The 26,896-nt window shown below is 38.4% G+C and overlaps 1 protein-coding gene across 5 annotated transcripts in view; it reads right to left on the reverse strand.

The window, feature by feature from the left end:
* Positions 1 to 26,896, reverse strand: part of FAM13A (family with sequence similarity 13 member A) — a 363,870-nt gene that overhangs the window by 205,201 nt on the left and 131,773 nt on the right. For all 5 annotated transcript variants that reach the window (XM_070452134.1, XM_070452131.1, XM_070452129.1 and 2 more), the window contains exon 5: positions 6,300 to 6,453. In XM_070452134.1, coding sequence (XP_070308235.1) covers positions 6,300 to 6,453 — 154 coding nt within the window. The remainder of the gene's footprint in view (positions 1 to 6,299; positions 6,454 to 26,896) is intronic.

The following is a 26,896-nucleotide window of genomic DNA, read 5'->3' on the forward strand; positions in this document are numbered from 1 at the left end:
CCAACACAACTGAGTACTGAACTGAACTGAACTGTCCACTGAGGACGCAAGCAGATACTTGCTTCCCAAAGACTAATTTAACCATACAGAGACAACTAGAAATACTGAAGAGCAAGAAATGTCTAGAAGTAGCAAGTGCTCTGTCATGAGTAACACATCTGATTGGTAACTTTATTTTTCTGCTTTTGGCTGTTTTCCTTCTATAATCAAGCCTGATTCCTTTAATGTAAAGGGTAGTAAGGTGATGTGACTCTATTTATTTTAAAGCTAAAATTTATTAAAATCTTGCCATCATTATCTAATTTAATCATAGCAAACAACAGCTAATTAGTTACAAATATTTTCCATATTTTACAGATGAGGAAACCAATGCTGAAGGAGAGATTAAATAATTTTCCCAGAGTCACACCAACTGTAAGTTCTAAGTCAATGTGATTCCAGAACTAGAATTCTTACTTACCTCTGTATCCTAAACTTATCAATATATTTACTGAAGTATCTCTGCACAAATCATTTCAAAATAAGCCAATGGCTTCATCTGTAATACTTCACCCTGTCTGTAATACTTCACCCAAGCCACTGCCTGATTCCAGCCCAAAATAAAAAAGGGCAATACTTTTCATTCCTATTATACCTAACTGGCTTTGAAAATACTTTCACAAGCATTAACGGCTTAAATTACACAGCAAATCTGCAAGACTTTCACCATTTTATATAGAGGAAAGAGGTACAGAGATACTATAATTCACCCAGTCACACTGGTAAGTAGCCAGGATACAGATATAAGCTTTCTTAACCTAATATCAGTGCTCCTTCCAGAACAGTTAAAGACCTAAGAAGTATCTGAGATCTTTTCTAAGATATGGGAGGAATGAAGTATTCAGTGAATTGTCATGTTGCTCAGATTCATTCAGATTTGGAGACACTCATTGTTATTACTTTCATATTATGTAGAAATTATGATCATAGACATTATTTTCAGTAATATAATGAGTCCAGTCACAGATCAAGGAATTTTCAATGTCAGGCACTGTGCCCACCAGTTTCACAAGCCCAAGGCCTGAAATGACATGGTTTCTATACTTTGATCTACCAATGACTGTTGGCACATCAAATGTATGAGTGAGAGTGGTGGGGAAACAGTGGGGAGAGGGAGGGGGGCTTCACATCAAGGAAAGCTTTGTTTGTTATACTAAGATTGAGAAGTATAGTATAAGGACAGGTGAAGAGCATCCACTGAAGAATTTTGATATGGGAAGCAACATGGTCATATTTGCATGACAGGAAGTGCCTTAGGCAGCAGAAGAGGGAAGACCGTGTCAAGGGGCAGAGTAGAGTCAGGAAAACCAGCAAGAAGGCTATTGTAGCAGAGTCCTGAGAATGAATCAGTTCCCAAATCTGGCTGAGCATTAAAACTGTCAAGGAAGTCCTAATAAAATACAGATTTTGGAGCCCTGCCATGAGTTTTCTGACTCAATCTGGGTCACGAGGTGAATGTGCTAATGGGCCAGGTGTAGAATTCTCCTGGCTGGATGAGAGGCAATAAGGAAGCACCAGTGAGGGTGGGAGGGATTTATGAGATACTTAAGCAATAGAATAAACACGTTGTAGTGACTGATGGACATCAACCTGGAGTGATTATGTGGACGGATGGGCCATTCATTATGCCCATCAAATGGAGTATTCAAACCTTCAAAGGCAAGGAAAACGATGAGACAATCCATGGGGCATGCAGGTACAGGTGAGCACTAGATAGGCAGATGTAGATGTATGGTGTGCCAGGGAGTGCTCTAGGTTGAAGACCTAAGAGTGAACTTAGGAAATAATGTTTAATTCTGACTAAGCGAAGGAAGAATTCTCAAAGGAGATGGAAGAGAGGTCAGAGACATAGGAAGAAGACAAGTAAAATTCAAATTTCATTCAAGCATTTAATATGGAAAATTTGGTGTGGGGACAAAGTATAAAGGGTCTAAATTCCATGTAAAGAAATCTTGATGGTCTATTGTCAGCAAAAGTGGGGGAAGGCAAAACAATAATGGCAAAGGGTTTATTTACTTAAGTCAAGACTATGATATAGTAAGATTCGTTTTGAGGGAACATCATTCTATCACTGGTAGAAAGGAGATGGGGATAGGGTGAGTCGAGAAGTAGTGGCAGAACAGTTTGAAATTGTGTGGCAGTAACAAGGGGCTCCCCTGGTGGCTCAGATAGTAAAGAGCCTGCCTGCAATGCGGGAGACCTGGGTTCGATCCTTGGGCCCGGAAGATCTCCTGCAGGAGGAAATGGCAACCCACTCCAGTATTCTTGCCTGGAAAATCCCACAAACGGAGGAGTCTGGCGGGCTATAGTCCGTGCATCGCAAAGAGTCGGACACAACTGAGTGACTAACAAAAAAAAAAAAAAACAAAGAAAAGGGCCTAATCTAAAACAGTGGTAGGGGGTGGACACAAGTCACCCAGTTTAAGGGAAATGTCTAAGGCAGAATGTTAGTCCCTGTGGGAATGGTAAAAGAAAACAAGTAAGGGCAAACTAAGGTTTCCAGCTCAGCAGGCTACAGGCTGAGAAACTCAGGCTGCAGAGTGCAGAATGTAGACAAACTTTTAGAGATGATGTTGTGGGTGTGAGAAATTTCAGGCACTGTATGGTGTGTTATGGGTAGTGAGAAATATGGCTCTACTGTTCTTCTGATAGGTTGGGTCTAGTTATGATTTCGAAGTCATCAGTAGGATGATGAGTAAAGTAAACGACAGTCACCATGGCAAATACATATTTTAGTGAAGATAAATGATGGCCAGTGGGGATTGTCAGGACAGTGTGAATGCAGTATTCAAAATAAAATTAATACTACAGATACTGCCTGACCTATACCAAGCTCAAGATTACCTACATTCTTGATTCTAAGTACTATTGGTACACACAGTAAATCAGTCTGTGGGTTTTTGTTTTTTAAATGTTGGCAATCATGTCATACTGACATCTCATACCGTGTTAGACGTTAGGTGAAATTCATGTATGGCTTTTAATTGAACTATTAATAACTAATTTTGCCCTCCTTTTGGCTATGAAACTAAACCCAGGACTTTCCAGCTGTGCTGATTCCATGAGACATGATGTTTTTGTTGCAAGAGACAGACAGCTAAACTAAAAGTAGTTCATCTTATACGGGCATTTACTTCCCTCGTGTAACTGAAAGTTCAGAGGTATGTGTATTGAGGGTTGGCTCAGCAGGCGAGCAATGAGGAGGAACCGAGGCTTTTTTCTCTTTTAGCTGCCAACCTCAGTGAATCAGCAGCACGTTCATCAGGGGCAAAAGGTGGTGGCAGCGGCACCCTGCATTCTGCCTTCCCATGAGAACATCTGAAAGCAGGATAACTCCACCCAGAGGCAACCACAACTCTGATCTCTCACATCATTCTCTTTTCTGAAATCAGGGATGAAAATACTTCCTTGAAGCCATCTGCCCCCAGCACACTTTCCCTTTCATCTCTTAGGCCTGAATTGTGTCACAGTCGACACCATTTAGTCAATCACTGACTAAAGACGATAGTATTATGGACCATTTATGATTTACCCAACTGTTGGGGCTGAGGGAGGGGCCTGTCTGACCTCAGCACACTGCTGCAGGCTCAAATAAAGCAGGTGATTTTTTTTCTTGTTAAGCAAGGAAAAATAGGGGAAGGGCCGTGTACACACACATACATACACATTTTCTTGGTCTACATATCCAGCCATCCAGTGAGTGTCTGACCTATTCTTCCAGCTTTATTTCACTCTCAAAAGGGCTAAGTATGTGCTTGTTAAAATACTGAGAATTTACACAAATAATTATAGAGACCACCCCTGAACAAAACAGCAATCTAGATTCCAACACTCAGAAAAAGTTCTTCATCCAGGTCCAAATGAATCCAAATTAATATGTGTCTGGGCCCCAATTTTCATTTAGCCCACAAGGGACATGAGAACATCATCTAACACTTCGTGTCCTACCCTGGGGCACAGAGGTGTGTCAGTGGGTATGTTTAGTACTTTGCCTCCTTAAAAACCCTTTTCTCTGTCTCAGTACTTTTCAGGAGCCTCAGTTTATTCTCAGCTCAGATGTTTCGTGTCTCATTCACTTCAGAGTATTTATCACTTGTTCTATGCCCGTTTCCTCTTTTTGGCTACATCCTTCCAGAAACTGAGCTCATGAGAATGAAACCTTGGTTTTCCTCGTTGCTCTTCCATTTTCCAGTATGTTAATGATACCACTCTGAACCTCCCAATCCCTTTTCAATCCAGCTTCCTTTTGGCTTATTCCCAATGTTTGTATGATCTTAGGAATTTTAGAAAAATCTGCTTTCTAAACAATGTCCAAGTATACATATCTAACCATAGTTAGTGTATTCTTTATTGTTATGGATCTTAAAATGGCCCTGGTCCATCCCATTAAACTAGTTTCCATAACTTCCACTACATCTTTATTGGCTATAATTAAGTCCAGAAAACCACGCTCCCTTGATGCTTTATTTACCATGTGAGGGACAAGACTATTAGCAAGTTCAGCAAAAAAACACATTAAATATTCTGGTTTAACAGAATGATGCTTCAACATATAGACATCGAGTTTCCAATGAGGACATTCATCTGCTTCTAGGCCAGGTGTGAAACTTGCATTAGGAGAGTAGCAGTCATATTCAACCACCTGAGATATCTATATTTGATTCATTCAGTATTATTACTTTATCTTTCTTGTATGCTCATATTTAAACCTAGCAACTCAAGGATTTCCAAACAGGGCACTCTGCCAAAGATCTCAACAGGTGTTACTTTATTTACACAACATTTAAGCTCCTGTTGGCATATTCTAGTGATTATTGGTATCTCAGCAAGTTTCTCTTGCCTACAAAATCATACTAATTTATTTTTATTCTATTTTAGGTTTACTATACTATCTTATCAGCCTTAGTTAAAACATATGTGTGTTAAAAAGTGTTTATCAGAGATACACCTGAAACAAAGTCAATCATTTTTTAATATTTGAAAAAGAGACCCTCTAGAAAGCATTATTGGAATTAGAAGAAACATATTTAAGGTATATTTTTTCTATTTAAAATTATTTTTCATAGCAAAATTGATACACTTTTAAAAAAAAAATATTCTCTTGTGAATCCCTGATATTTTCTCAGCTACCATGTTACTTTCATCTTAGACTACACTTGATATTCTCCAAAGCAGCTCCTTGTATCTGGGCACTGTTCTTCCCTTCCCACAAATTTCAGTTTAAAGTTCTCTTTTTCAGGTTGGCAAGATTCCCACCAAATGCATTCCTCTCATATGTACTCCATTTCTCACAGGGAGTTGTATTCACACATAAGCCCTCATTAAGAAAAGCTCACTTTGGCCTTCTTTTAGCTGTTTTGGTTGAGTGCCACATGATAGCCCTTAGTTTTTCATTTCTTCTTCAAAGTCATGCCTCAACTGGAAGAAGAGATGAAAATACCCCTTCAGTGCCCAAACCAAGTGCCTCCAGTTTTACCACCGAAGGCCATATGAATCAACAAGAGCATAGTGTGGTCTGTAATGTGGTTAAGTCTCAGGATAGCTCCTGAGGAACCTCCCCTATCAGTTCCATCAAGATTTACCTCAATATGAATGAGAAAGGAATAAGATGCCCTCCCTCCAGTCGCTACCTAAAGCACTTGACTTGGATGATTATCCTCTGACTCTCAATAGTAAATCTGTAGAGACTTACATGCATTTACCTAATGATACGTTATACATTATCAGCCAGTATATAAAAAGATTTAGAGACTATTGTCAAGATTCCTTTATCAGTTTTAAAACTACTCTCGGTACTGGTGATAGTTACCAAGGATCATATATATGGGACTTTCAATCTGAAGTTGAACTTGGAAGTGTGCCAGGCACAAGAGAGACAAAAAGACAGAATAATACTGTCTTCAGGAATTTGCAGCTTACTCAGTAAGCTAACACTGGTGGATACAGACTTAAGCACGTATCCCTGCTGTAACACGAGGCTTCCATAAAAATGTGGTGCACACAACTGACCACAGCACTGGGCTCACGTAAGTGCTTTTGAGATATCTTACAGCAGCAAGGAAACATCAAACCACAATTATTCTTCAGTCTTGGAAGAATATATATAAGTTTCACAAACAACACAAAGAACAGATTTCATAAAAAGGACTCAACAAACACAGGAATAATCATCTGAAGGTATTCATAAGGAATTTCTTATGACAGAATGATTACCATTCAAAATTAGCAATACTAAAAATTAAATATCAAAGTTGACTTACTTTTACTATGATTAGCCTTGCCAGGTTTTCACACCTCTGGTTATCATTTTCCATACACTCTACTTCAAACAGGGTATTGTAATTTTCTAATATTTTAGCCATTATCTTGTTGCAGAGATCTTGTTCTTTCACACCTTCAAGCCCAGGTGGCACGCTAGAAATAAGGGGGGAAAATTGAGAGCAATTACTTTGTAACAGCACAAGGCCAGCATGGCTGACTCATGCTTATATTTCTACATTTCCTGAATGATTGATCAGCCTTCTTAAAAGGACACTGGGGTTTTCAATAAGCTCTGTGGTGACACACAGGTATTGTTGGGACAATTGGCAAGTTCCCAGGATCTGAATTAATAGCTTGTGCTGAATAATAAAAGTACATGCTGTTCCGGAAGAAGGTGTAGGTTAACATGGGTACAATCAATAATGCTTTGTATATATTAGAAATTGTTCCACATAAAGCATTAACACTTATTTTCTTAAAAAAGCAAAAGCTAGAATAAGTGTTACGACAAAAAGAATGAGTGTTTTATCATGTTAGAAACACTCAGTTACACAAATAATAGCAATATGATCTTTATTTAAGTATTTCTTAGATAATTCACAAAAGGCACAAAACTTAAAGGAAAGGATAAGATACTTCTGGGAAAAATACCAGTAGTTGTTGAAGATTATGCACATGGAAGATGTATTATTACTATTTGCTTTTCTTTGGGGTATGTTAAATTTTTCCATAGTTTAAAAAAAAAGTATACAAATCTGAATGCAGAAGACACTATGTACATATATATATATGGGGGGGGGGAGACAAGCTATAGATTGAAAGAAATATCTCTTTAGTAACATGGGTAATGGGTATAGGATTTAGTAATTACACTGCTTAAAGAATTCTTACTAATCAATAAGAAAATGAATAATTATTTTTAAAAAAGAGAGAGAAAAAACAAACTGACAAACTCATCTAGAAGAAGACACACGGACAGTCAAGAATCTTAAGATACTTAACCTGATTGAGTAACCAGTGAAATACATCAAAAAGCAACAAAGATGTATCAATTAATATCCATCTGTATTAATTTCCTACAGCTGCCGCAACAAAGCTATGACCAATTGGGTGGCTTGAAACAGAAATTTATTGTTACAGTTCTGGAGGCCAGAAGAGTAACATCAGTATTATTGGAAAAAAATCATACATTCCACAGAGGCTCAAGGGAGAGAATATGGCTGGCAGCATTACTTGGCTGTGGCCACATCACTTTAATCTTCAATAAAGGCCAACATCTTCAAATTTCTCTTTACTCCACCTTCACATGACCTTCTCCTCTGTGTACATGTCCAATCTTCTGCCCCCTTATAAGAATACATGAGATTGCCTTTGGGCTGGGGCTAAGATACTTCAGTCATGTCTGACTCTCACTGCCCACACAAATAATCCAGGATAATCTCTATCTGAAGATCTCTGAGGTGACAGGTAGTAAAGAATCTGCCTGTCAATGCAGAAAATGCAGGAGATTCTGGTTTGATCCCTGGGTCGGGAAGATTCCCTGGAGGAGGGCATGGCAACCAACTCTAGTATTCTTGCCTGGGAAATTCCATGAACAGAGGATCCTGGTGGGCTACAGTCCACGGAGTTGCAAAGAATCAGATATGACTAACCGAGCACATGCTACGAAGGTCTCTATCTTAATTATAACTGCAAATTCCCTCTTTTACCCCCAGTAAAGTAACATTCACAGTTTCCAAGGCTTCTAAACTTGCTATCTTGGGGGGACATTGTTCAGCCTCCTATACCACCTCTGGGGTACATACTCTAAGGTGACTCCCAATGAGTCACAGCCTTGTACTTCCTTCAGGTGTAGGCCATACCTGTGATTTGCCTCTGATCAAGACAATATGACAAAAGTCATATCATGTCACTCCCATGACTACGTTACATTATTTAAGACTCAATCTTAGCAGACTGGAGTGAGGATTCTTCTCTGCTCTTGAAGAAATAAACTGTACATTCAGAGAGGGCCTGTGAAAGTGCCACATGCCAGGGGACTAATGTGGACCTGAGGCCTCTAGCTCACAGCCAGTAAGAAGCTGGGGTCCTTGTACAGCTGCAAGAAAGAGTCTGTGAACAACTCTCATGAGCTTGAAAGCAAGTAATTTCCTAAACTCAGTGAAAAGTGAAGTCGCTCAGTTGTGTCCACTGTTTGTGACCCCATGGACTGTAGCCTACCAGGATCCTCCGTCCATGGGATTTTCCAGGGAAGGGTACTAGAGTGGCTTGCCATTTCCTTCTCCAGGGGATCCTCCTGACCCAGGGATTGAACCTGGGTCTCCTGCATTGTAGGCAGACGCTTTACCATCTGAGCCCCCAAGGAAGCCACCTAAATTCAAGTCTCCTTATAAAAATGCAGCCCAGTTGTTACCTTGATTTCAGCCTTGTGTGACCAAAAGCAGAGGACCCAGCTAGGCGGTGCCTGGACACCTGAGCCTTGGAGAGCATGAGGCAGCAAATTTTTATCGTTCTAAGACACCGTATTTGTGGTGATTTGTTGTACAACAATTGAAAACTAATACAGAGTTTGATACCTGGAAGTGGGTTGCTGCTATAACAAACATCTAATATGTGGAATGTCTTTGGAACTGGATAGTGAGAGGAGACTGTAAGAATTTGACTGGCGTGACAGAGAAAGCCTGAATGCCTTCAACAGAGTTTTCATTGAAATCTGGACTTTACAGACACTGCTGGTGAGAGTTCAGAAGTGCTAGCCAGACAGTAATAAGGAAGGGGTGAGGTCAAATAATAGGCAATGAAAGAAGCTGCAACACACGCTAGACAAATTTAGGTTGAGAACTGGAACATGGATTTTAGAACCCATTTGTGTTCTGTTTACTGATGACTGGGAAAAAGATGAACTATGGCCTCCTGGGGCTTCATACGGAAACAAAGTCTAGGTCTTGGTAAATAATGCTTTTTAAGTATAACAAAAAAGGCAGGAACAAATGACTGTTATTAAGGAGGAGAAGTAACCACAGGAAAGATAATAAATTAGTCAAAAGACTACCATTTCTATTCCAAAGGTAGAGATCAGAGTCTGAAGCACATTCTTAAGTTGTTTTGCAGGATCCAAATCCCCTCGGGCACTGAGCCACCAGATTAACTGGAGCCTAAGGAATGATGTTGGTGATCTCTGCTGACCCTCATGACCTCACTCAACTAGGTACCTGAATTTTGTCAACCTGGAGTGATTTTTGCTTCATTTTAATGTTAAAATCTCTACCCTAAGGGCTGGGATTGCTACCATTTTTGAACACGCAATTATGTTTGAGCATGTTGTTGCGTTGTGCAAGCCCATCTAGAGCTCCACCTATAAACAGAAGGTTACACTCACTCTGTCATGAAAATGTATGCACTCACAGCTGAAAACATCACTCATCTTCCTGTTTTGGGAGACAGTGTCTTGTGAGCCATCTCCCTGTCTCTTGTCACAAATAATAAATACTTCTGTTTTAATCAGAAGTACTTGGTGTATTCATTGCCTAAGCACTTCAAGGGATGACGGACTGACCCACTGTGTCCAGTAACAGAAGACAATGAGAAACATGCTACTGGGAGCTGGAGGAAGGTGGATCCTCACCCTGCTGGCAGAAAGCAAAGTGCAATTAATTGTATTCTGCAGCTATGTGGGAAGCACATTTTTAAGCAACAAGGTTGTATAGACAGTGCAAGAAATTTCCAAGCAATGCTGTCAAAGTGCCACCTGATTTCTCTTTGCCACTTATGGTAAAATCAGAGGCAGGGGGAAGAAGGGGTTGGGGAGAGGAGGGAAACTGAGGTGAAAACTGCCAAGTAAAATGAAAATAAGTGAAGTGAAGTGAAAGTTGCTCAGTCGTGTCCGACTGTTTGCGATCCCATGGACTATACAGTCCATGGAATTCTCCAGGCCAGACTACTGGAGTGAGTAGCCTTTCCCTTCTTCGGGGGATCTTCCCAACTCAGGGATTGAATCAAGGTCTCCCGCATTGCAGGTGGATTCTTTAGCAGCTGAGCCACAAGGGAAACCCCAAAAGAAAATAAGGCTTGATTTAAAAATCAACTCTACAGATGGCAAAGAAAGTGAAAGTGTTAGTCGCTCAGTCAGGTCCGACTCTTTGTGACTCCATGGACAGCAGCCTGCCAGGCTCTTCTGTCCATGGAATTAATTCTTCAGGCAAGAATACTGAGGTGGGTTGCCATTCCCCTCTCCAGGGTATCTTCCCAATCCAGGGATCAAACCTGGGTCTCCTGCATTGCAGGTAGACTCTTTACCATCTGAGCCACCAGGGAAGCCACACAGATGACAAAAGACACTGAAATTAAGAGATTCACTGTCAGGAAAGTAAGCTTGATGGAAAAGGCTGAGTGTGCAATGATGAGAACCTTTGCTAAAACCTCAGAAACATGAAAAGTTCAGATTATTCCATTAGACAAAGGTGAGTAAGGGTGCGTCTCACCCATCCTTTCAATTAAACCAGAGAGCCTCCAGGAATTTAAAGGCATTGCCTGTCAAGTCATTTTAGCATGAGCCTTAAATAGAGAAAGGATTATCTTGGAAAGATATGAAGATACATCTTATTTCTAATGGAGTGAATACCAGTGAAATTCACAGAAGACTTGCAAGTTTTTGAGAAACCTATTTCAGCAAAAACACTGACAACTTGGAATGAAAGGGACAAAATGGGTGTAAAATGAAAAGAGGCCATTAGATTTCCAAAATTCAATTGGCAGGAAGCAGGCTGATAAGTTACTCAGCTACAACATGTGCTGCCTTTCATCAAAAATGAATGATGTCTCAGAAGACAGAACTAAGAGGGTGAAGTTGAAAACCATGGAGAAGTATTCCCAGGCTTTGAAACTTAGTCATTAGATTCCCAATATTGGCTGGGCTGGATATCAGAAATGTCATTAGCCAGAGACTTTTTAAGTTTTTAATCTTGAATTTTATCCTATTTGAACCAGAACATCTATTGTTATTCTCCTGTGTTTGTTCCATCATTATATGTTAAGCATATTGGGGCAAATAATCTTTCTTCAACTTCATCCTCTCAGGATGCCTTTCTCAACCAGAAAGTCACAGCCAGTCTCAAGATGTGCTAGTGGACAATCATCAGTTGTAACAAAATAGAAACTTTTGCACATTTTGTCTTATTCTGAAATTAGGTTCAAGGTATTCTACATGATCCACTTACTCTCAATCATTGTATTGCAATATGTTTCTTTAGTTAGATGTAAGGCTAAAGCTTCAATTAAGTAACAGGATATATGCATTCCTTAAGACCTTCTGCACCAATGATGCAGCAGGCTGTTGGAAATAGTTTTGGCAATTATAACTGCCATATGGTTATTTCCATTGATAAAAGCTTATCAGCTTTACACTTACCACTCTTTAAATATCCCAGACAAATGCAAATGAGAAAAAAAAAATGTTAAGGAGAGGATTCTGTTAAGATAGTGGAGTAGAAAGCACCAGAAATCTGTCTTACTACATAACCAACAATTACACCAGCAGAATTTGTCTGATGAAATATTTTGAAACTCAAGATATTCTGGAACTGAAGGTTTACAACATCTGGGGAAGGTGCAGACAGTAAACTACAGTTAATTCTGGTCAATTTTAGCTCATAGCAGAGTAGCCACTCTCCCCCATCCCATTCATGTGGCATGAAGATATTCTCATATTCCTTAAGCAGCCTGCATATAGCTTGTGGGAGCCAGGATAAGCAAAAAGGATCTTGTCTTCCAAATACTGGGGATCTGTGCTCTGAATGTTGACTGTTATATCTGAGGTGCAAAAACGTGGGCAGCTGTTGCTGCAGCATCTTTCTCCCTTGTTGAAAAGCCCTCCCTCTTAGCTGAAGTAACTTCTAGGAGATTTAAAGGGCTAGTATCCTTTTTTTCTGACACTTAGATTTTTTTTTCCTTTTTCCACTTTTGGGAGTCAAGACATTAAAAATCAGGACATTCAGGAACATCCGTATACATGGGGAAAATCAGAAAGGGATGATGCATGCCCAGGGAAAGGCTCGAAACAGACCCGAAAAGACCTTAAGATCACACGTAAGGTTGATCTTGGTAAAAAGTCTATAACAATAAAAACAAAAACCAGTCAACAAGAACTTTAGAAACAGCAAACCCTGGGGAAGGAAGAGAATCTGAATTCCAAAGTTACTACATTATTTGATTTAAAGGACTTCTGTTCAACAAAAATATCACAAGGCATACAGAGACAGGAAAATATGGCTCATTCAAGGAAAAAATAAATCAACAGATAATGTGCTAGGAAAAGAATTGATGGAAGATATACTAGATTAAGATTTTAAAACAACTGTCTTAAAGGGGATCAAAAAATCAAAGGAAGATGTCGAAAATGTCAAGAAAATAATGTGTGAACAAAATGGAAGTATCAATAAAGAGAAAGAAGACCCAAAAAGGAGACCAAAAGAAATTCTAGGGATGAAAAGTACAGTAAGTGCAATGAGAAATTCACTAAAAGGATTCAAACGCAGATTTCAGTAGGCAGAAGAAAGAATCAGTGAACATGAAGATAGGACAATGAAAACTACTGAGTCTGAGGAACAGGAAGGAAAAAAAACACCTAAGAAAAGCAAACAGAACCTAATGAACCTATGGGACATCAGTGAGTGAGTCAATATACACAACATAAGAGTCCCAGGAGAAGAAAAGAGAGAAAATATTTGAAGAAATAATGACTGAAAATTCCAAGATGAAAGAAATGAATATCTAAGAAGTTCTAAGGACTCAAAGACCTACAGAGACACATTATACTCAAGCTTTGAAAAGGCGAAGACAGAATCTAGAAAGCCATGAGAGAGAAGTGAATTATCACATACAAGAGATCCTCAATTAGATTATCCATAGATTTCTCATCAGAAACTTTGGGGGCCAGAGACTGATATATTCAAAATGCTAAAGAAAGAAACTGTCAACTAGTAAACTTATATGTAGCAAAAATGTCCTTCAAAAGTGACAGAGAAATTAAGACATTCCCAGTTAAACAAAAGCTAAGAGTGTTAGTGACCAACAAACTTTCCCTGCAAAAAATGCTGGAGGGAATCCTGCACAGTGAAATAAAAGGACAGAAGGCAGTAAACAGAACTATATGGAGAAATAAATATTTCAATAAAGCTAAATACATGGGCCATTTTAAGAGCTTGTGTTATTGTAACAATGATCTGGAACTACACTTTCTGTTTTCTAATTTAAGAGACTAATACACTTAAGAGTACAAAAAAATATTAGTTTAAAAGCTAGTACTGTAACTTTATTTTGTAACTGCAAACCTAAGAGACTAGTGATTCAAAAGAATTACCAGTAACCCCAATACCAAAACAAGGTCATAAGAAAAGAAAACTACAGGCCAATATCCTGGATTAACATAAATGCAAAAATCTTTAACAAAGTATTTATAAGCTGAATTCAACAATACATTAAAAGGATCATACCAAGAGATTTATTCCAGACACTGAAAGATGGTGCAACACCTGCAAGTCAATGGGAAACGCCACGCTAACAGAATGAAAGACAAAAATAACAATCATTTCAACAGATGTAGAAAAAGCATTTGACAAAATTCAACATTCATTTATGATAAAAATTCACAATAAAGTGGGCACAGGACAAAGATACAACAAAATAAGAAAGGCCATATATGATAAGCATGCAGTTAACAACATACTCAATGGGCAAAAGCTGACTTTTCCTCTAAGATCAGGAACAAGACAAGGATGCCCCACTCTCACTACTTTTATTCAACATAGTACTGGAAGTCTTAACCAAAGCAATTAGTCAAGAAAAAGAAATAAAAGACTCTAAAACTGAAGAGAAGAAGTAAAGCTGTCACTCTTTGCAGATGACATGATATCCTATAGAGAAAATCCTAAAGACTCCACCGAAACTGGAGCTATAAAGGAGCAAACTTTTGTATGTTACTGGAGTAAAGATGGTATTTATTCAAGTTAGAGTATTATAACTTTAGGACAGTAAATGTAATTCCTATGGTAACCACAAGGAAAAGAGTCATAGGATGTTCAAAAAAAGGAAACAAAGGAACTGAAACATTTCAGTAGAAAGAAAAAAAGACAACACAAAAGAGAATACTAACGCAGGAAATGAACTAAAAAAAAGCTTCCATTTCTAAGATATGGAAGTACTTGGGATATAATATACAACAAAAAGTGCAAGTGTCAGTCACTCTGCCATGTCCGACTCTCTGCAACCCTACGGAGTGGAGCCGTCCAGGCTCCTCGGTGCATGGGATTCTCCAGGCAAGAATACTGGAGTGGGTTGCCATTGCCTTCTCCAGGGGATCTTCCTGACGCAGGGATTGAACTCAGGTCTCTGGCATTGCAGGCAGATTTTTTACTATTTGAGCCACAAGGGAAGCCCAATGTACAACATGTTAAATATCATTAACACTGCTGTGTGTTATATAAAAATATTTTAACAGAATAAATCCTAAGAGCTCCTATCTCAAGGAAAAATTATTTTTATTTTGTATCTATATGAGATGATGAACGTTATTAAACTTACTATGGTAATCATAGTGTATATAGTATATAAGTCAAACCATTATGCTGTATACTTTAAATTTATGCAGCACTATATGTCAATTACATCTCCATAACACTGGAAGAAAAAAGCTATAAGGAGGATAGCAAATAAACACCACAATGACAGAAAGTCCCTCCATATCAGTAGTTAAATATAAATGGATTGAACTCTCCAATCAAAAGATAGAGATTGGTAGAATGGATAAAAACACATGATCCAACCATATGTTGTCTACAAGAGACTTGAGATCTAATGACACAAACAGGTTAGAAATAAAAAGGATGGAAAAAGATATCCCACTCATACAGTAATAAGCAAAATATCTGACATAATAGACTTTAAATCAAAAGAGGTTTCAAGAAACAAAGAAGGTCATCATATAGTAATGAAGACTTTGATTCAGCAAGAAGATATAATTACAAATATTTATGTTTCTAATGACAGATCATCAAAGTACATGAAGGACAAATGGACAGAAATACTGAAGGGAGCAATAGATCATTCAATAGTAGCCAGAAAGAGTTCGATGCCCCATGTAGAACCACAGAAAGAATAACCACAGAGAAGTGACGAAATATACGACTCAAAAAACAACAAATAAAATAGATCTATTGACATATATAGAATATTCCATCCAACAACAGAACGCCCACTTTTCTCAAGTGTACATGTGACATTTTTCAGTACAGACCATTTGTTAGGCCACAAATTAAGTCCACACACATTTTAAAAGAAATCATACAATGTTCCTTCTCTGACCATAATGGGATAAAGTTAGAAATCAGTAACATAAGGAAAATTGGAAAATTCACAAAATTGTGGGATTACACAACACATACTTAAGCAGTCAAAAACTGTCAAAGAAAATTAGAAAATACTTAGAGATGAATGAAAACAAACCACGACAAACTGAAACTTACGGGATGCAGCAAAGGAGGGCTTATACAAGTATAAATACATTAAAAAACAAAAAAGATCTCAAATCCAAAACCTAACTTTACAATTTAAGGAACTCAGTTCAGTTCAGTTGCTCAGTCATGTCCAACTCTTTGCAACCTCATGAACTGCAGCATGCCAGGTGTCCCTGTCCATCACCAACTCCCGGAGCCTACCCAAACTCATGTCCATTGAGTCGGTGATGCCATCCAACCATCTCATTCTCTGTTGTCCCCTTTTCCTCCTGCCCTCAATCTTTCCCAGCATCAGGATCTTTTCAAATGAGTCAGCTCTTTGCATCAGGTGGCCAAAGTACTGGAGTTTCAGCTTCAACATCAGTCCTTCCAATGAACACCCAGGACTGATCTCCTTTAGGATGGAATGGTTGGATCTCCTTTCAGTACAAGATTAAAAAAAAAAAAAATTCAAAGCTAGCAGAAGGAAGGAAATAATAAAGCTACAGCAAAGAAATGAACTAGAGAATAGAAAAACATAAAATCAATGAAACCAAAAGATGGTTATTTGAAATGATCAACAAAATTAACAAATATTCAGCTAGATGGATTAAGGAAAATAAAAGGAGGTTCAAATGGTTAAATTCAGAAATGAGAATGGGGATATTAATATTAATTCTACAGAAATAAAAAGGGTGAATATATTATGAATATTTAAATAGCAACAGACTGAATAACCTAGATGAAATGGACAAATTCTTAAGAACAGAAAACCTATAAATACTAAATCATGAAGAAATAGACAATCTTAATAAACCTAAAACTAGTAAGAAGACAAATCAATAATCAAAATTATCTAACAAAGAAAAGCCCTGAACCTGATGGCTTCACTGATGAATTCTATCAAACATTTAGAGAAAAATTAGTAATACTGTTTTTTCAAGCATTTTAAAAAAATTGAACAGAGAACAGTTTGTAACTCATTGTATGAGAGAAGCATTACAACGATACCAAAGCCAGACAGAGACTATAATAAAACTTCAGACCCCAAAGCAAACAAACATCCCCCGAAATTATAGACCTAAATCCCTTATGAACACCGATGCAAAAATTCTCATCAGATTATTAGGAACAGAAATCATCAGCCTGTTAAAAGGGTTATGTACATGACCAAGTAGGATTCATTCTTGTACAGATGTTTCAACATAGAAAAATTGATCAATGTAATATGCCACATCAACAGAATGAAGGGGGGGTATGGAAAGCTACATGATTATCTTAATTGACGCAGAAAAAGAATTTGACAAAATTCAACACTCTTTCATGACCCACACAAAAACTAGGAATGGAAGGTAGTTACCTCAACACAATAAAAGCCACATATGAAAAACCCACAGCAAATATCAAACTCAGTGGTGAAAAACTGAAGGCTTTTCCTCTAAGATTCCTCTTCAGCTATGCATGATGAAAGGCAGATAAAGTGATGATACAAGATACATTTTGCAATAATTATATTCACATTAACAACATGTTAAAGCTATACATTGTATCCACTGGGGCACTTAATAAAAATAAGATTAATATTTACTCTTCAGTAGAACTACTTTTTCACATTATATGCTGAAGTCTGGATCTAAGTTAAAAGCTAACTTTTAAAAACTTAGTTTTTTAAATTAGCTTAGCCATATTTTAACTTTTCCTATTAAATAATATTTGAAGATTATGTCTAATGGCTGGTTTTACTTACCTACATGTTCTTAAGGCACTTTTATGAACATCCTTCCAAAAGTTTGCTCTGCTATTTTCTAAATCTTCAGTGTTATGAAAATTTGGATGTGACTATGAATGTGTCTCATACTCACTCAAGGGTCATGTGCCATGCATGGGACAATAGGACATGGGACAATGGTTGAAGATCATTCTAGTCTAGTTTTAGTCTGAGCTTTCTCAGTGAGGGCTATATTGTCCCCAGTGAGGCACACTGGTTCTTGGGGGATGGGTGAAAAAAAATTTTGTGGCTCAGATAGTAAAGAATCTCCCTGCAATGCAGGAAACCCAGGTTTGACCCCTGGGTCAGGAAGATTCCCTAGAGAAGAGAATGGCTACCCACTCCAGTATTTCTGCCTGGAGAATTCCATGGACAGAAGAGCCTGGTGGGTTACAGTCATGAAGTCACAAAGAGTCGGACACGATTGAGCAACACACACACACAAAAAGCGGAGACATCTTCAGTATACACATAGATACACAGTATATCTAAGATGTTAAAAATTAATTGTGGAGGGCATGTGATTAGGAAAAAAATTCTAAAAGGACTCCTTATGGGAATGATAATGAAAAAAAGATTGAGAAACACTGCTCATTACTGTGAATGTTAACTCTTGGCTCCTAATATAGGAGCCACCTAGAGGTTACTGAGGATTTCCCTGGTGGCTCAGATGATAAAGTATCTGCCTACAGTGGGAAAGACCTGGGTTTGACCCTTGGTTTGGGAAGATCCCTTAGAGGAGGGCATGGCAACCCACTTCAGTATTCTTGCTTGGAGAATTCCTATGGACAGAGGAGACTGGCAGGACACAGTCCATGGGATCACAAAGAGTTGGACATGACTGAGCGACTAATCACAGCACAGCACAGAGGTAATTGAATAATGTGAAGAAGGATGGGACTCTTGGAGCAAAGGGCTAGATGGAAGAATCAAAGAAGTGTTTGGGATTCTGAGTGAGAAAATGAAGGTTCAGGTCCTGGGTCCACTATTTATTTAGTGCAGCTTTCAGAAAATCACTTGACTGAACCCTAGTTACTTCATTTTTACAATAGACATATTGGTAATGCTAAACGTTGTAGGGACATTATAAGAACTATAAAAAGTGATGTGAAAAATGCTTTGCAAACCTATGGGGTCAGTAAATAATCAGTGGTTACTAGGGGCTTGAGTAAAGTGAAGGGTGGGCTAAAAGGGACATGAGGGAACTGTCTGCAATGAAGGAAATGGTCCATATCTTAATTGTGGGGTTGGTGATATGACTGTATGACTTTGTTGAAACTCAGAACACTATACCAAAATGGGTATTTTACACTATATAAATTGTATATCAATAATCCAAAAAAATTTTAGGTGCCTTGCAAACTATAAATAACCATACCAGTACTTTTTATTATGCAGAGTAAGACTCTAGCTCTCAAAGTAACACTGTTGGTCTACACTGAACTTGCAATTGCCTAAAATTCTTTAGTCATTTTCATAGGAATTGCTATTAAACTAGGTCTTTCTAGTTCTGATTTGAGAGTCAGAGTTCAAGACTAGAAATTTAAATAACAATCTGCTAAGTCTCCATCCATTTTTTCCACTTATAAGATAGAAAGAAACATCTAACATTTTGGTAGTGATCTTCAATCTTTTATTTCTAGACTTGCTAGTAGACAAATTAATTAGCCTTCTCGGCTGTGTTTCACTGACTACTTTCATATGCGTAAGTGAAGTTGCTCAGTTGTGTCCGACTCTGTGACTCTGTGGACTGTAGCCTACCAGGCTCCTCTGTCCATGGGGTTCTTCAGGCATGAATACTGGAGTGGGTTGCCATTTCCTTCTCCAGGGGATCTTCCTGCCCCAGGGATCGAACCCGGGTCTCCCACATTGCACGCAAACGCTTTAACCTCTGAGCCACCAGGAAGCCTGTATGCATAAAGTCTTCTATATCTTAATCTAAGTCATTAACAAAAGGCTTAAGGAGGCAGTGAGTGATGAGATGCTTCATTTGTAAACTCTCTCTGGACTCATTTGATTCACGAATAACCTTAGAATACGACTGTTCACCGAGGGCTGAATGTATTTGTATTATCTATTTGTATTATCATCAGATGATATCATCCAATCTTGTACACGTACATTACATGCAAATATTACATCCTCAACTAATTGTTTTGCAATAAAACATGCTGATATGCTGGGACACTCCCCCTTATTTAGTTTTGTATAAAAAATATCTTTTATTGAAAGCAATCACTGGAGGTCAGGTCTAATAACCATGTATACTGTCCTATTAATGACTACTTTGATTATACTATATTTACATGCTACATATAAAATATTAGTATAAATGAAGAGCTGAAAGACTGTTTTAAAAGATCACATTCAATAATAAAGCTCCTAATGCTTCTTGGGAAGATCCCTGGAGAAGGGACCGGCTACCCACTCCAGTAATCTGGCCTGGAGAATTCCATGGACTGTATAGTCCATGGGGTCACATGGAGTCGGACACGACTGAGCAACTGTCACTTTCACTTCACTAATGCTTCTTGGAATTGAAGTGAGGCAATGAAAACAAAATTTTCCAGAACTGTTCTTGTACCTGACCTTCTCTACCCACCCCCCACAATGCTTCCCTTCTTAGGAACTAAGATGCAGTTAATCTTTCCTACTTAAAAACACTAGTTGAATATAAAACTTTCTAAATGAAAATTCTAGACTACTGTATCAACAAGTACACAATCAAGTCTACATAATATTTAATCAATGTTCTAGCAATTAGAAAGTTTTACATGAATTATTTATATGTTTTAAAATATCCAGATGTTCAACATCCAGTTACCAATCATTAAAGTGAATAATTTTTAAAAAAATTTGTACTAGATAACTAGGTATGTTTCAATCTATTTTATATACATGGTTTCAACTAAAATAGTGAAAAAGTAATGTGACTGTTATTAAAGATAGCTATTATTAAATCTACAATGAAAAAATCAGATAGGAATTGATATACTTAAACATGAAGATTGGGGTTTTGTTATCGCCACTTTCAAGAGTTCTCAAAAATTTGCCATGTTATACTAAAACAAAATATCTCCTTAAATATTTTCTAGAAAATGTTTATAATGGGGATACAAGGAAAAAACTGAGGTAAAGACAAAAAGGTAGATGCGATTTTCCAAACCACTACCAGAATTAAGAGAGACTAAGTGCTGGTGTCTCAAAGGCACCGTCTGAAAGGTTCACAATCAGAAAAGATCTAATAGATTTTGGGTGAAGAGGGGGGCCCAGATTTTAGGGGAGGCCCAATGTAAAATCTGAGGGAAATTTTCCATGACTCTCACTTTTATACAAGGATGTGGCTGATGTTAAAGCAGCAGATTAAGAATGATGGGTTAGTAACTCCATTCAGCTCTTATTAAATTGAGAGCAGAAGCAGTCAGGGTATCTACTGCATTTCAGATGTCCAGCTTTAGACAGAAGAGCTAAAACACGTCAAGGAACATCAAGAGAGGTAAGTGGGGCCCAGGCACAGGGGTGGAAGCCTTCTGCCGGCCCTCTGCTGTGCTGGAGGCTGCGAAGAGCTCAGGGTCAGAGCTACCCTGGTCCTGGGCTGCCACTGACACTTTACACTTGTCACCTGGGGGCTGAACCATTCTGGAAACCTCCTCACTCTGAAACTGAGTTTTGCCCTAATGGTATTTGGATCCTTTCCATTTCTGTAATTCTACTTTTCTGAGGAAGTACCCTGGTGACGTGAGGTGAGTGTAAACTGATGGCTTTAGAATGCCATGATGGAACAGAAGAGCAGGTATGCATAGGAGTTCTACCAACATTAACAAAACATGGGGATTTTGTAGAAACTCAACTTTACAAGTTCTCATTTTAGAGCAGAAGGGAGGAAACCTCATTTTTTCATTTAAAGGATTAACTTCAGTGCCTTACCTAAGAAACTTCTCATTGTTAGCAGAGAATATCACTCCTGGTTCTCGGCTTGGTATTAAATTTTATACCAACCAAAAGTGATCAGGATCAGAATGTTAGCAGTTTGAATACCTCATATCACTTTTAGTAATTTTCCTCATTTTCTCCCCTGCTCCTTAGGGTCCTATGACACAGTAACACATTTTCCATCTCAGAGCTTCTACTCATGATATATATACATTTTTTTTTTCCTGGAGAGTCTTTCCCTTCCATCTTCACCAGTAAAATCTACTTATCTTTCAAGTTTCAACTAAGCTATACCTTTACCTCTAATCAAAATTAGCTGCTTCTGCCTTATTTTCAAGAAATTCTTTTAATCTTCTATTGTAGCACTTAAAAGTGTCTTTTTTATATCTCATTTTGCTATGAAGGTATTTCTCTACATTAGACTGTAAGTATTAATATCTGAAGGGTGGGCAGTTATCTAAATCATCTTAAATTTCCAACAGAGGCTACTACAACACATGGCTTCTTACATACTCCAAAAAGCAGAACTGATATTTATAGTTCACTTTCAATTTAATTAAAAGTTACTTTCCACTTTCAGTTATAAGATGAGTAAGTTCTAGGAATCTAATGCATCAGTTCAGGTCAGTCACTCAGTAATGTCTGACTCCTTAAGACCCCATGGATTGTAACACGCCAGACTTTCCAGTCCATCACAAACTCCCAGAGCCTACTCAAACTCATGTCCATCAAGTGGGTGATGCCACCCAACCATCTCATCCTCTGTCGTCCCCTTCTTCTCCCACCTTTAATCTTTCCTTCAAGCATCAGGGTCTTTTCTAGTGAGTCAGCTCTTTGCATCATGTGGCCTAAGTATTGAAGTTTCAGTATCAGCATCAGTCCTTTCAATGAATATTCAGGACTGATTTCCTTTAGGATGGACTGGTTGGATCTCCTTGGAGTTCAAGGGACTCTCAAGTGTCTTCTCTAACATCACAGTTCAAAAGCAACAATTCTTCGGCGCTCAGCTTTCTCCATTGTCCAATTCTCACATCCATATGCGACTACTGGAAAAACCATAGCTTTGACTAGACAGTCCTTTGTTGGCAAAGTAATGTCTTTGCTTTTTAATATTCTGTCTAGGTTGATCTTTTGCTTTCAAGGAGCAAGCGTTTTTTAAATTAGCAGTGATTCTGGAGCCCCCCAAAATAAAGTCTCTCATTGTTTCTGTTTCCCCATCTACTTGCCACAAAGTGATGGGACCAGATTCCATGACCTTAGTTTTCTGAACATTGAGTTTTAAGCCAACTTTTTCACTCTCCTCTTTCACTTTCATCAAGAGGTTCTTTAGTTCTTCTTTGCTTTCTCCCATAAAGGTTGTGTCATCTGCATATCTGAGGTTATTGATATTTCTCCTGGCAATCTTGATTGGGCTTCATCCAGCCTGCATTTCGCATAATCTACTCTGCATATAAGTTAAATATGCAGGGTGACAATATACAGCCTTGACGTACTCCTTTTCCTATTTGGAACCAGTCTGTTGTTCCAGTCCAGTTCTAACTGTTGCTTCCTGACCTGCATACAGATTTCTGAAGAGGCAGGTCAGGTGGTCTGGTATTCCCATCTCTTTCAGAATTTTCCACAGTTTATTGTGATCCACACAGTCAACGGCTTTGGCGTAGTTAATAAAGCAGAAGTAGATCTTTTTCTGGAACTCTCTTGCTTTTTCAATTATCCAGCAGATGTTGGCAATTTGATCTCTGGTTCCTCTGCCTTTTCTAAAACCAGCTTGAACATCTGGAAGTTCATGGTTCACATACTGTTGAAGCCTGGCTTGGAGAATTTTGAGCATTACTTTACTAGCATGTGAGATGAGTGCAATTGTGTGGTAGTTTGAGCATTCTTTGGCATTGCCTTTCTTTGGGATTGGAATGAAAACTGACCTTTTCCAGTCCTGTGACCACAGCTGCGTTTTCCAAATTTGCTGGCATATTGAGTGCAGCACTTTCACAGCATCATCTTTTAGGATTTGAAACAGCTCAAATGGAATTCCATCTAAGGTATATCATGGTGATTATTGTTAAAAAATACTATACTATATATAGTATATTGCTGACAGTTGATCTTAAATGTTTTCATCACAAAAAATGGAATTATGTGACATTATAGAGGTGTTAATGAATGCTATGGTGGTAATGATTTTACAGTATTTAAATATATCAAATCAACACATTGTATATCTTAAATTTACAAATGCTATATGCCAGTACATCTCCATATAACTGAGAAAAATAAAGTGTTAATGGCATCACAAAATTTTCTTCTTTGTGTATATATATATGTATATACCATATGCTTGTAGTGTATAGTACATATTCTAAAGAATACACCAAATATTCTTGTTAGCATCAGAATAAATAGCATTCAGAGCACATTTCATCTCCAGTGGGAAGAGATACTCCTCAAATCAGCAACTCATAGGCAAAAGAAGCCATCTTTGACTTAGATAACACCTGGACTGGAACTGGAATGCTTCCAAATAAGCTAAAGAAATACTGGCAAGGATTACAGGGAAATAAATACCAAGAAACACATGGTCTTTACCAAGAGCTCATTCTGTAATGTTAGTGAAAAGTGAAACTTGAATCCTTCATTGCTATAGTATCAGGGCATTTTCTGAACCCACTGGGATGCACAATATTGATTATCAAAAGAGTAAGAAAACTTCTCAGAGTCTCAAAATCACCTTTAAAACAGTTTGAAATAAATTGTTTCCATCTTATGCTGAGCTTCATGGTATCTGTCTAGTTATATACTGGCAAAAGTCTCATGAAAGTGAAAGCGAAAGAAAGTGTTAGTCACTCAATTGTGTCCGACTCTTTGCGACCCCATGGACTGTCTCAGCGTGCCAGGCTCCTCTGTCCATGGAATTTTTCAGGCAAGAATACTGAAGTGGGTAGCCATTTCCTTCTCCAGAGGATTTTCCCCACCCAGGGATCAAAGCCAGGTCTTCTGCACTGCTGCTGCTGCTAAGTCGCTTCAGTCGTGTTCGACTCTGTGCGACCCCATAGACAGCAGCCCACCAGGCTCCTCTGTCCCTAGGATTCTCCAGGTAAGAACACTGGAGTGGGTTGCCATTGCCTTCTCCATGAGTCACCAGGGAAGCCCCAAAAAGTCTCATGAATTTTAGCTAAAACATGGTAAAAAGTAAGGGAAATGATGACCACCCTCATCTTGTTTTATCCTGCAGTATGTGTAGATATACGTGCTTTCTTCTAAACCTTAGCCCACTGAATACTCCAGAAAACTTTCTTCAAGAAGCAAACCTGACTAACTGAAATTTCAGCTCCTTGCTTCCTCTTCTTTTTTAAATTGTGGTAAAAACAGATAACGTAAAATTTACCAGGTTAATCATGTTTAAGTGTAGATGTTGAGTATAAGGATATTCACATTATTGTGAAACAGATCTCCCAAACTCTTTCATCCTGCAAAACTAAACTCCACAGCCACTAAACGACTCTTTTCCTGTGCATGCCCCCAGTCCCGAGTAACCAATGTTCTACTTTCTATTTCTATGAATTTGACTACTTTAAGTACCTCATATAACTGTAACCATATGTGTGTTTGTGCTTTTGTGGGCTTACTTCACATGGGCGTAATGTCCTTTAAGTTCATCCATGTTGTCACCAATGACAGAACGCCCTTCCTCTTTAAGGCTGACTATTCCCTTGTATGCATGTAAACACATTTTGTTTATCCATTCGTCCATCAGTGGACACCTGGGTTGCTTCCACCTCTTGGCTATTGTGCCTTGCCTCTTTCTATACAGAAGTGTTAAACAGCAACCAAGGGTTTTAACAGCACGAAAGAAAGAATAAAATAAGGATGATGTAAAAATTCTGAAGTCAGCCTTTACCCAACCAAAATGAGCCAAAATGTTCACCAATGACATGAACATTTAGGGAGGCTATTTACTTCTTTGAAAAATTAAGACAGAATAAAATGTTAGACTTCTTGAATTTAACTGATCTACTTACAACTAAGTCAAAGTGGGTCTTAAAAGAATCCAAAATAAGACAACTTAGTTTGTATAATACATAAAACCTTTTGAGGTACTATGTATTTTTATACTTTTCAACCAAAGCATTCTGTCAATTTTCAGAAAAGATAGATGCTTTATCAGTGGCAAAAATGAAAACTGATTTCACTACCATGAACTTATTCCCTTCATCTGTTTTTTGGGGAGGTGGGGCAGTCTATAGGAACACAGGAGAATGCTATTTTCCAAGAAGAGCTACGCTACTATAATGTCAGCTATCCATCCATCCATAAAGCCAAACATTCATTCAATTACCAATCAAAGTACTGGAAGCTAGGCAAGTCACTGACACTTCTAAAATGGAAATATCAGACTTCTGCCCTAAAGCCATTTACAGGTGGGCTCTTGGTGAAAGGTCATGAAGAAGCAAAGGTCAATAAGCTTAGTTCAGTTCAGTTTAGTCGCTCAGTCATGTCCGACTCTTTGTGACCGCATGAATCGCAGCATGCCAGGCCTCCCTGTCCATCACCAACTCCCAGAGTTTACTCAAACCCATGTCCATCAAGTCGGTGATGCATCCAGCCATCTCATCCTCTGTCAGCCCCTTCTCCTTCTGCCCCCAATCCCTCCCAGCATCAGGGTCTTTTCCAATGAGTCAGCTCTTTGCATCAGGTGGCCAAAGTATTGGGTTTCAGCTTTAGCATCAGTCCTTCCAATGAACACCCAGGACTGATCTCCTTTAGGATGGACTGGTTGGATCTCCTTGCAGTTCATGGGACTCTCAAGAGTCTTCTCCAACACCGCAGTTCAAAAGCATCAATTCTTCAGCACTCAGTTTTCTTCACAGTCCAACTCTCACATCCATGCATGACACTGGAAAAACCATAGCATTGACTACAAGGACCTTTGTTGGCAAAGTATTCTCTGTTTTTTAATATGCTATCCAGGTTAGTCAAAACTTTCCTTCCAAGGAGTAAGCGTCTTTTGATTTCATGGCTGCAATCACCATCTGCAGTGATTTTGGAGCCCAGAAAAATAAAGTCTGACACTGCATCCACTGTTTCCCCATCTATTTGCCATGAAGTGATGGGACCAGATGCCACGGTCGTAGTTTTCTGAATGTTGAGCTTTAAGCCAACTTTTTCACTCTCCTCTTTCACTTTTATCAAGAGGCTTTTTAGTTCTTCTTCACTTTCTGCCATAAGGGTGGTGTCATCTGCATATCTGAGGGTATTGATATTTATCCGGGCAATCTTAATTCTAGCTTGTGCTTCTTCCAGCCCAGCGTTTCTTATGATGTACACTGCACTTAAATTAAATAAGCAGGGTGACAATAGGCTTAAACAATTAACAAAAAGGGATGCAAAACAGAAGCAGTTTCAAACTGCT

This window comes from Odocoileus virginianus, chromosome 21 (assembly GCF_023699985.2).
Source record: "Odocoileus virginianus isolate 20LAN1187 ecotype Illinois chromosome 21, Ovbor_1.2, whole genome shotgun sequence".
Taxonomy (NCBI): Eukaryota; Metazoa; Chordata; class Mammalia; order Artiodactyla; family Cervidae; genus Odocoileus; species Odocoileus virginianus.